General features: G+C 40.8%; 1 protein-coding gene across 1 annotated transcript in view; it reads left to right on the top strand.

Annotated features, from left to right (window-relative positions):
* PDGFD (platelet derived growth factor D) overlaps positions 1-12,531 on the top strand; it is a 511,595-nt gene that overhangs the window by 315,442 nt on the left and 183,622 nt on the right. The window contains exon 3 of the mRNA XM_029602427.1: positions 2,507-2,687. Coding sequence (XP_029458287.1) covers positions 2,507-2,687 — 181 coding nt within the window. The remainder of the gene's footprint in view (positions 1-2,506; positions 2,688-12,531) is intronic.

The raw sequence follows: 12,531 nt of genomic DNA, 5'->3' as shown, positions 1-12,531 counted from the left end.
TGTCCTAGGCAAACTTTCTGCCTTGCATCCACCCCCCTCCCATTGCACTGCCCCCCCCCCCCCCCCCCATCACACCATCCCCGGTCTCAGCTATTGTTGTCCTCTCTGTCCCATGGCTCAGTGATGATTTCTACCCCCCCCCCCCCCAAGCAGAGGAAGCATTGGCTCAGGCAGCTTCTCTGCTACCCTCGTGGATCTGGTCGCTGGGGTGCGGACCATGGGGTGGGACAAGTCTCTTCTTCGCAGTGCCCTGCTGCAGTGCTCCTGTTCTGCTCTTCCTCAAATGTGCATGCAGCAGATAGCATGAGCTATCCCTGCTGCATCTGCGCACTTGATTACGGACAGCCTTCTGTTTGCAATGAGGGAGGAGGGGTGCTGACTCGCCAACAGAAGTGAAGCATTTGCAGGGGAAGCGACTCGCCGAGAGAAAAGAAGCATTTGGGGGCTGAGGCTAACTCGCCGAGAGAAGAGAAGCCTTTGAGCCACTAGTCGAGTCGGGTGAAGACAGACAGGTCACTGAAATATTCTGCCAGCTGCCACTGCCACAGCTGTCTCTTCTCGGCATGTCTGTCGCTCCAATTAATTTATTTGCACTGTGACCGTCACTATGCTGGCTGGCCTTGCTGCCGCAGCTGTTGCCCTGGGACCCTGGCGCCCTAGGCAGCCGCCTAGTTCGCCTAGTGCTTTCGCTGGCCCTGGTAACATAGTATTAATGGCAAAAAAGGGCCAATTGGTCCATCCAGTCTGGCCAGCAAGCTTCTTATAGAAGTATCTGCCATGCCATGAGGGTTACCCCATGTTTCTCTTAAGGGTAGCAACTGCTGCTTCCTACATTTATTCCCAAGCCTTATGATAACCTATAAAAAATGTACTGCTAGCAACATTTTTACTGGGTGATGAGCCTTCTTGAAAATTCAGACAGTGCTGATGTGTTTTGCTTATAGACTTGGCTTTAGAAGCAGTCCTGTGCTTTTTCACTTATGCCTGTGGATCATGCACAGTGGTATCCTATTTGTGGTAAAAGTCAGAGCCCATGTTGGTTGTCGTCTGAATCCAATTCCTCATCCACCTCCCTCACTGCCATCAAAGCAGAGAGCGATGAAGTAGTTGTGTCAAAAGCATCAAGGCTTATTGGTTAAAGGTAGTAATTGCTGCTTTGTGTGGGTTACACCCATGCTAATCAGTTTCCCAGACCATAAAAATCTGGGCCCTCATTGGTTAAGGGACTAGAAATTAGAAAGAGAAACATGTACACAAGACTGAAATGGAAACCCAAAAAATAAGACCCTGTGAACAGTGGAATACTGAAGATAAAGCAAAATTCAAATATATAAGAAATGTTTATTTCCAAAAATGGCATATACCAATCACTGAGAGTCAAAATATATATATTTATTTTACCTTTGATCTTATTTTTCTATTCAGTTGGGCCCAGTCTCTTTATTCCTCTTGTCTGTCTTTTCCTAATTTCTTTTTCAAGGTCTATTTTATTATTTCTGTTTCTTCTCTCTCTTCCTGTCTTCTTTCCTTCCTCCCTCATATAGGTTCTCTCTCATACACATACGCTTTCTCTCAGTCTCTCTCTCACACACACAGGCTCCCCACCCCTGCACATTTCTCTCTTACACAGACTTTCACTCTCACATACAGGTTCCCACTCACATACACACACATACACACAGGCTCTCACTCTTACATGCTCTTTCTCACATGCAGGCTCCCACTCTTATACGCTTTCTCTCTCATCCAAGTCTCAAATACACATACAGGTTCTTCACTCCTACTTGTTCTCTTTTTCACACATCCAAACACACACACACACAAGCTTCTCACTTCCATGCTCTATCTTTTACATACACAGACACACGGGCTTCTCACTCCCATGTTCTCTTTCACACATACACAGAAACACACACACAGGCTTCTCATTACCATGCTTTCTCACACATACACACAAATATACACAGACATCTCGCTCCCATGCTCTCTCTCACACATTCACACAAACACACTCAGGCTTCTCACTCCCATGCTCTCTCTCACACATACACATAAGCTTCTCACTCCCATGCGCTCTCTCACACATACACACACACACACAGGCTTCTCACTCCATGCTCTTTCACTCATACACATACCAGACTTCTCACTCCATGCTCTCTCTCACACATACACACGCTTTTCACTCCCATATTCTCTCTCTCTCATACATATATACACACAAACACAGAAATCTCACTCCCACTCACTTTGTCTGGGCCGCTCTCTCTCTTATGGGTTTCCAATTCTCAGGCTGCACAGGATGAGCTCCACAACATCCCTGTGTCGAGCCTTCTTTTCTTGTGTCACTCAGGATGAGCTCCGCAAAGGCTCTGCAGACCTCATCCTTTCTTGGTGCAAGAGCAAAGACTTTTGAGAATGATTTCTCATTTTGTAATACACTTTCTCTGTTCTTTCAGGTGGCTTATTTTAGTTGAATTAATTGAGTCACATTATTGATCTTCAGGTATGATTTTGTGGAGGTGGAAGACATATCAGAAACCAGTACAATCATCCGAGGTCGGTGGTGTGGACACAGAGAAGTTCCACCAAAAATTACATCAAAAACCAATCAAATAAAAATAACCTTCAAGTCAGATGACTATTTTGTTGCTAAACCAGGATTCAAGGTTTATTATTCCCTTGTGGTAAGTAAACCAAATAATTTGCTTTTCCATATGTTTAAAGAATGCATTGTATGAGGCTTGGAAGTTGAATGGTATGAGCTGCTGTTGTACAGCAAACATTTGTCAACTAACAATGTCAATTCAGTGGCTACAAATTATATAGATTACAACTGCCTAGAATAGCTGTTATCAAGTACAGACTTGCACAGACTGTAAACTAAAGCAAGTGTGTGACCAGATTTCTACTAATACTATTTTAGTGCTTTGTGTGCTGCACCTCTTCAGTTCCATTTTCCAAATGAGTACTCACAGAAGGGTAAAGATTGATAAAGCTAAGTTATTTTAAATCGATTTTGAGTTTGAAGAAAGGTAGCTTGGAGGGAGTTGGGGTGGAGGGCCACAGTCTAGATGTTCATCAATGAAGACAGTGGTGATAAAGGTATGATTATTGGTTTACTCTAATTCTTCTTTCTCAGACACTGTTGTCATTTCCTTAGTGATACAAAGCCTTTTATTGTTGAGAAGCTAGTATACCTATTAAAGTTCAAATTGATTATTATCCAAAGCATATATAACATTCAAAAAGTTCCTTGAAAGGACTTTGTTCTTAGTAGTTACATCAGGAAGCATTAGGTACTAAAGCGTGTTAATGCAGATGCAAGTATTTAACACACATCAAGTACATTAATGCTGATTTTATACTTGCATTAATTTATGCTAAATTGTGCATTAGCCTGCAATAACATTAATGTGGATATTAATGTGGCTTGATGTATAGTTAATGGAGATTGGCACAAATCACATAAAATAAGATTTGTGTTAACTTGCAGGGACCACAAAAACTTAACTATAGCTCATCAGGGGTAGATAAACTTTTTGTTAGCATCAGCAGACTAATGTCAGAAAGTGATCCCTACTCCCACCCCAAGTCCTAATTCTGGAGCCTACTATGGCCCAAGTACCCCTCCATTTATTATCAAGAGTCCATCATGGCCCTATGTTCCTATCCCCAATTGATTAGAATGGACGCATTGTGGCCTAAATCCCAAAGTCTTCCCAAATGCATATGGCAGTGTACAGTCAACTGGTGCCATTTTGAACCTTGGAGACAGTTGGGTAGGAGACAGTCATGCTCTCTCCTGCCTCATTCTTATTTTGGCTACATCAATAGAGGTAGGCAGGGGATCACCAGGCTGGGGATGGAGTAATTGATTTGACCATAATGGGCCATTGATCATCACTAGAAGGGGTGTAAGATATTTAGTAGAATGTAGCATACATTAGTGCAAAGCAGAAGAATGAATTATAAATTAGGCATACCACATCAGAGCAATTGACGAAAAATAGGAAACAGACTCAGCAAGAAGAATTCAGATGGGATGCATCCTAGGATTTTAAGGGAACTCAAAGAGGTCTTGGTGAGACTGCCGAAAGACCTTTTCAATAGATCTTTGAAGACAGGAGTGGATCCAAGGGAATGGAGAAAGACAAGTTAAGTCCCTCTTCATAAAAGTGGGAGAAGAGAGTAGGTTTGGAAATTTCAGGCCAATTAGTTTTCCATTGGTGGTGGGAAAATTATGGAGGCTGTCCTGAATGTAAGTATATTGAACAATCTACAATCAAATAGTTGCATATTTTAAGTCATTATGATTTTATCAGAGGCAAATTAAGTCATATGTACCTGATTGATTTTTTTCAATTGGGTGACTAGAAAATTAGATCAAAGGCATGCACTGATGTGGTTTACTTGGATTTCAACAAAGCTTTTGATACAGTCCCATATAAAAGGCTCATGAATAAACTAAGTAGCCACAGGGTGAATCCCAAGGGGGAGGAGTAGATTAGAAACTGGTTGAGTGATAGATGGCAGAGGGTGATAGTAAATAGAATTCACTCTGAAGACAGAGCAGTGATTAGTGGAGTTATTTGTGAGTGATATTGTGGAAGGACAATTTTGTCTTTTTATAGATAATACTAAGATCTTCAACAAAATGGACACATCTGAGGAAGTAATCAAATTGAGAAGTGATCTTGGAAAACTTAGTTAAAATGCAATAGAAAATAGTGGAGAGTCATGTATTTGAAGAGCTGCATAAGATGGAGGGGGGGGGGGGTGAGAGGCCAATCTGCCATGACTGAGAGAGAGACTTAGGAATGATAGTGTCTAATGATCTTAAGTTAATGAAACAATGTAGCAAACTGATAACTAGAGCGAGAAGAATGCTGGGATACATGGAGAGATGCATAACAAGATGGAAAAAAAGGAAGTCATCATGCCGTTATTCAAGTCATCGTTGAGGCCTTGTTAGAATACTGTGTTCAGTTCTAGAGATCACCTTTCAAGAAAAGATAAAGAAAGACTAGAGATGGTCCACAGAAAAGCAAACAAAATGGTGTGGAATCTGCATCAGAAGGATATGAGATGAGACTTGAAAAACTTGGCACTTGGACGCTGATTCTATTTTGTTAAAATCTTGCTGTCCTCTAGACTATACCTTTTACCACCAAACCAGAGTTGGGAAGCATGGAGGGAGGATGGTGGTTATTTATAGAGATTCTATTTCTGTTCAGTTGTATGATACAAGTATAGGATCTGGCTATGAAAATTTAATGTTGAAGCTGTATGATTAGTATTTAGCTTTGATATTGGCTTCTTGACCCAGTGGAAGCTGCTGGAATGGGGATGGGGTCCTTGTCCCCAGAGCAGAGGATTTTCTGGACTCAGAGAGTACAGTGGCCATTCTAGCCTATGTTGGGCCTTGCTTTAGCTCCCAAAGACTAACATGAAATGATAGCTACATCTCACCCGCTGTAGTTAAGGTTTTGCAAATTATGCTGTCTAATGTCATTTGTGTTAGCATTATTTAAATATTTATTTATTTATTTATTTTTAACTTTTATATACCGATCTTCTTGCATGGGATACAAATCAAACCGGTTTACAGTGAAACAATAACCTTGCCTGAGAGCATTACATAGAACAAGGACCATCGAAAACTTTGAGTAACATAACTTTAAAGTTAAATAACATTCGATAACATTATGCTGTTAGGGCTTGGTTGCTATAGGATGAACAGTAGATAGATAAGGTACATAGTACTTGAAGTTGATAGATGAGGTACATAGGACTTGAAATGATACAATGACATGGAGCAAGACCAGAGGAGAGAAGTGGCAATGACCAAGGGTTAAAGAGTACCTAATGGATATGCGAGCAAAATACCATATTTGCTGGGGGAAAAAGAATTTGTGGGCAAAATACCATATTAGCTGGGGAAAAGGACAAGCTATGGTGAGTTGGGTTGGCTAACATGAAGGATCTGGAAACGCTAAGCTAAATAACCATGTTTTGAGTTTTTTCTTGAAGGAAATTGGGCAGGGGCTACTTTGCATAGATGCTTACATCAGGGTTACCCAAAATACCTGGCTGATTTACCAATTAAATATGAGCTTGATAGGCTATTGCATTCTTCCCAACGGTCCTTGTTATCAATTCCCTCTTTGCGAAATCTGAAACTATCTGTAATGCAGCACATAGCACATAGCATTTCTTTGGAATTCATTATCACTGAAATTAAGGAATGAGGTTGCATACTGAGTTTCAGGCAATAGACCAAAATGTGTTTTTTCAAGTAAGCTTTCTATGGATTTAACACTATTATGAATGCATTGGTGTGGATATAGGATTCATTAGAGCCAACAAAATGATTTACACAATGGCTTTATTGAAGATGTTCATATTTTTGTTGTACTTGCTTTATTCTTGATAGTGTTATATTTATTATGATTGTTTTTATAATTATATTCCATCTCACTTTGGTGGTGGGAAAATTAATGGAGATGCTGCAGAAAGAAAATATACTGAACTACCTTCAATTTGGTAAGTTGCTGGATCAAGGCAGCATGGATTCACCAGAGGAAGGTCCTATTAGACAAACCTGATTGATTTTTTTGATTGGATGACTAAAGAATTGGAGCACTCAATGTCATCTATTTGGATTTCAGCAAAGCTGTTGATACCATTCCACATAGGAGGTTTGTAAACAAAATGAGAAGCCAGGATGGAGGGGATGGATTACAAACTGGTTGACTGCCAGGGTGGAGGGGATGGATTGCAAACTGGTTGACTGATAGGAGAAAGCTTATAATGGTAAATCGAACCTACTCTGAAGAGAGAGCTGTGTTAAATGGAGTACCGTAGGGATCGGTATTGGGACTGGTTCTGTTCAATATCTTTGTGAATGACATTGTGTAAGGGATAGAAGGTAAAGTTTGTCTATTTCCAGATGATATCAAGATCTGCAACAGAGTGGACATGCCGGAAGGAGTAGAGAGAAGGAAAACTGATTTATGAAAGCTTGAAGAGTGGTTGAAGATTTGGCAGCTGGGATTCAATGCCAAGAATTGCAGAGTCATGTAGCTGGGATGCGATAATCCAAAAGAGCAGTATGATATGGGGGGGGGGGGGGGGGAAAGGCTAATGTGCATGGACCAAGAGCGGGATCTCGGGGTGAAGATGGTGATGCAGTGTAACAAAGCAATAGCTAAAGCCAGAAGGATGCTGGGCTGCATAGAGAAGAGAATAACCAGTAAGAAAATGGAGGTGGTGATGCCCTTGTACATGTCCTTGGTGTGGCCTCACCTGGAGTACTGTGTTCAGATCTAGGGCCCTTATCTCAAAAGGGATAGAAACAGTATGGAGGCAGTCCAGAGAAAGATTACCAAAATGGTGTGGGGTCAGTATCAAAAAAACCTATGTGGAGAGATAGAAGGATATGAATATGTATACCCTGGAAGAGAGGAGGCACAGGGGTGATATGATACAGACAAAATAAAAAGTTTCAATAATGTGCAAACGTCAAACCTTTTCCGTTGGAAAGAAATTAGTAGAAGTAGGGGTCATGAAATGAAACTCCAAGGAGGACATCTCAGAACCAACGTCAGAAAATATTTTTTTCACGGTTAGTGGTTGCCTGGAATACCCTTCCGGAGGAGGTGGTGAAAACAAAAGCGTGAAAGAATTCAAAAGGGCATGGGATAAATACTGTGGAACCCTAAAGGCTAAAGGATGGAAATGAAGAAAAGAGTGCATAGAGTAACTTGATGGTGTGGCAGTTATTACCCTTAACCAATAAGCCTTGATACTATTAATGCAACTCCATCATTGCTCTCTGCTTCAATGGCAGAGGGAAAAGGGGAGTTGGATTTGTTCAGCCTCTGAGGGCCCCAACGTTTACGGTCTGGAGAAACAAGTATGGGGTTAACTTGCTGATGCGGCGGTTACTACCCTTAACCAATAAGACTGTTACTTTGATGCAACTCGAACATTGCTCTCTGCTTCAAAAGCCAGCATTAACAGAGAATTTGATTTAACAGTAATCAATGAGAACTAGTGTGGGAAACAAGCATGGGGGGTAACGGGAACCTGGATTCAAACAGCAACTAATGAGGGCCCTGACTTTTATGGTCTGGGAAACATATAAGCATGGGGTAACCTACACGGCATAGCACAAAGTACCATAAGCTTACTGGCCAGACTGTATGGACCATTTGGTCCTTTTATGCTGTCATTTCTATGTTTCAATGTTTTTGAGCAAAGGCAGAATATCAAATATTTCAAAATAAATAAACTGACATTTTTATCATGATAGTTTTCCCTAGCTATGCATTAACGTTCTTTTGAACTAACACACATGTGTATGAGCTAGTGTAGCATTACTGCGTGCTAAATCTAATGCAGTGTTTAAGAACATTAAACAAATGTTCAAGCATATTAACCATGTGTTTAATGCACATTAGCACTGCATTAGTTTTAATGCATTTTAGTACATTGGCCCTGCCTGTGTACAACACCATTGTCAAGAAAAAGGCACTATAAACTTGCATGTTTGAGGTATGTATTTGGTGAAAATACATTAAACAATGTGAGAAGAAATCAAAATTTTGTTGAAGCAAATCTTATAGTGAGAATTCTCATGCTGTCATGTATTGATTTATGGGCTTATTATGTTGTGATAAGAGTATTCAAGATTAACTATAATTTTACAGATTGACAAATATTGATAATGAATGATCATGCATGTTTATTGATTTTGGCTAATCATTTATCATTAGCCAGCTGCCATGCTACATCTTCTTCAGTCTTAAAAGGATTGATATTCATAAAACTTACTGAGCAGATAAGATAACTGGATAAATGTGCCTGGTTATTTTGACACAGATATTCAGCCACACTTACCCAGCTTATAGTGTGGCTGAATATTTGGCTAAATCTGTCTTCTCCAAATATGAGCAGGTAAATTTAGGTCTACCTATCCAGCTAAATTTAACCAGTAAATGCTGTGTATTGCACTAAGTGGCTAAATCTGAAAGCCAATCCCAGGAACAATTCCAACCCAACCTTTTTTTACTGAATAAATTTGGGCATCTTGCAATTTTAACCTTACATATTTAGCTGCTAAAAGATACCACCTTTTAAATGGTTAGATTTACTGGCTAAAACATGCTTTTAGCAAGGTAAATCATTTTAATATTGACCCTTTAGCCATTATGATACTACAATACAGTAATTAGCTTTCCCTTAAAAGAGTCTGAAGTGCATTCTTTTTGAATTTCAAATCCATTTAATGAAAGGTATCTGAAATTCAAGTGGTAGGCAACATTAAATGTGGACTAGGTCCACATTTCTTTCTTTCCTAATAGATTAAAAATGTAAATTACCTTTAAAAACATTTCAAGATAATGTTCTTGCTCGCAACTGTTCCTGCTTTGAAACCAACATTTCTCCATTATCCTCCCATCTTACTGCTCTCTGCTTTACTTCTGTGTCCTACTGGAGAACCATAGCAGCACAACATAACAAGAAAAATTGGACATTTGAAAGAGGAAAATATAATGAAAGACGACAAAGCATCCATAATAAAGCAAACATTACTTTTCTTAGTTGATAAGATTTGTTAAGCCCAATAATCAACATAACTTGAGCTTCCAAATTTAGGAACCTAAGGCCTAGATCCACTAAGCCATGAAACGTTTTTGGAAGGGACGGGTCCCACTATGGCATCCCAAAAATGACTGCGGCTCTATGGCACAATCTTTTGTTTCTTGGCCAAAGGCCATGGGACAAAAGAACACAGCGAGTGATCCTTTAGGTGCAATAGTGGCCCCAACCTCAAGGGACTGCCATCGCCTTGAAGGACTGGCCGCTTAAGAGGTTACCCACTGGGAAAAAAAAAAAAGTTTGAGCGGGGGTCAGTGTTGACTCCTGGCTCAACCCAGGACCACCACTCAAGGCAGCCCCAACTCCTCAAAGTTTAAAAATTGATTTAAACAAACATGTGGCATTGCCCCCACCCCCGCTCTCTCCAAAGATTAAAATAAAAGTCATTGGAGGTTCAAAGTTACCACTGCCCCAATAGACATGTAAAGCCATTGGAGTATAGTGCCCCATGTCACTCCCCTCCCCCTCTTCCCAAAAGTGTGAAGTAAATTCATTGGGGTTCAGGGCCTTCCCCAAGCACTGCACCCCATCCTGCAATCCCCTGAACCTTAAAAATAAGATTCAGGTCCCATGATGGGGGAAGGGCACTCCCTAGCACCCCATCCGGTCGACACCATTTTACAAAAATCCGGAGATCGCAGGCTCTGCTCTGGGCAACAATTTGCCTGAAGAAATCAGGACTAAAAAGGACTCTGTCCTTTTCAGGAAAATTCTGAAGGCACATTTCTTTTCATTGACTTTTTCCCCTTAAATCTGAATAGTGGAAAGACCCCCATCATTAGTACAGAGGCTGGTAGGCTCTTTTTTTTTTCTTTTCTTATATTTCCAAAGTTTGCTAATTTATTTGTATATTTGTTTTGTATTTTTGCTATGGTAATTAATATGTGTTGATATTTTTTTCATGATTATGTATGCAATGTTTTTATCCACCAATATTTGTGAATTGGTGGAATACAAATCATTTAAAATAAATAAATTGCGGCTGACCACGATAAACTTTTATCATCAAGTTGATTAGTAGTGATCTTCATTGCATGCATTTGCATTATTCATGCATGCAAAGCAGGTCATTGTACTGGGGGAGGGTACCAGTGCTATGTCATGCAAATTATAGCGTATATCGTGTGATATCAAGGCAATAGTGCTCTGTCACACGATATACGCTGTTTAACGCACATTAGAACACTACCACAGCTTGATGCATCATCCAGTAAGTTAGATGCTTAAGTTAGAAGCGTATTTTCAATCAAGCTTAGAAGTATGTTTTCAGTTGAAAATTCACCTAAATGTAGGTGCTTAAAACTTAAGATTCCTAAATTTAAGATTGCTATTCATTCACCTTCATTTAGGCTTCTAGGTTAGGTGTTTATAGTTAGTGCTGAACACCTAACTACTTTCCCTGCCCTAATTCCACCCCACCTACTTTTTTAGGCTCCTAAATATAGGTAATCTTTCCCAATACATTTTCACAAAGACCAATTAAGAAGCCTAACTCCATAGATAAAATCTTAAATCCTTTGAAAATTGACCTTGTGGTAGACTACTGAATTTATTTGTTTGAGATTTTTATTTTTTTGGCACTTCAAAGCAGATTACAGTCAGGTACCATAGTTATTTCCCAGTCTCCAGAGGGCTTGCAATCTAATTTTGTACTTGAGGCAACAGAGGGTAAAGTGACTTGCCCAAGATCACAAGGAGCAACAGTGGGATTTAAACTCTGGTTTCAGTGGCTCACAGCCTGCTGCTCTAACCACTGGGCTAGGGGAAAAGTCGATCACTTTATAATATTTATCTACCAGTTTCCAATAAAGTTTAGAATAGCCACCTAGTTCCCATACTTAAGGAGTCATTTTGTAACTCCCTGCATTGGTGCAAAGTCTATGGTTTCTTTTACCCATGGATTTTACACTAACTTTCAAAGTGACATTATCAAAGTGTATACTTTCACTTTCACTAGTGCACATTTACACCTTCTGATTTGAGTGAGTAGTTTTCCTGATAAATTACCTATGAAAATTTATTTTAAACTTACCATCGCTATTGAAAGCGAGCTGGCCCTAGACTTCTAACTCTTGCTTCAACAATTTTTATATAGAGACACTCCAAGAATTTTTTGCTTAAGCAGCTGAATATCCTGAACTGGGCTTTATGTACCTTTTGATATGAAAATAAGTGTTCACCTTACTAACGATGATTATCAACATCCTAACTTATGTAATATGGAGTGACGCTTCAAAAGAGTTTTGCGCATAAAGGGGCAGATTTTAAAACCTGCGTGCAGGCGCAGATTTGTTCGCACAACCCGGCGCGAACAAATCTACGCCCGATTTTATAACATGTGCGTGCAGCCGCGCACATTTATAAAATCCGGGGTCGGCGCGCACAAGGGGGCGCACAATTGTGCAACTTGCACGCGCCAAGCCGCTCAGCCTGCCTCCGTTCCCTCCGAGGCCACTCCGAAATCAAAGCTGAAATCGGAGCAGCCTTGGAGGGAACTTTCCTTTCACCCCCCCCCCACTCGCACCTTCTCCTCCCTTCCCCTACCTAACCCGCCCCCCAGCCCTATCTAACTCCCCCATACCTTTGCTGAAGAAGTTATGCCTGCCGGCCGACAGCCAGCCCGCGATCCCAGGCACAGCAGCAAATGGCCGCTGTGTCTGGAGGCTCAGGCCACGCTACCTGCCCCTCCGCGCCCACGCCCCACCCCTTTTTTGCAAGACCCGGGACATATGCGCGTCCCTGGGCTTGAGCGTGCCGCCGAACCTTTCGGGGGTTACGGGGGTATCCCTTTGAAAATCTACCCCAAAAGTGCAGCAATTTTCAAAAGTCCATTTACACACACAAAACCTTTTGAAAATTCTGCCT

The sequence above is a fragment of the Rhinatrema bivittatum genome, chromosome 5 (assembly GCF_901001135.1).
Source record: "Rhinatrema bivittatum chromosome 5, aRhiBiv1.1, whole genome shotgun sequence".
NCBI classification, from domain to species: Eukaryota; Metazoa; Chordata; class Amphibia; order Gymnophiona; family Rhinatrematidae; genus Rhinatrema; species Rhinatrema bivittatum.
The sequence above is the reverse complement of the archived record's forward strand: the minus strand, read 5'-3'. Positions and strand labels throughout refer to the sequence as shown.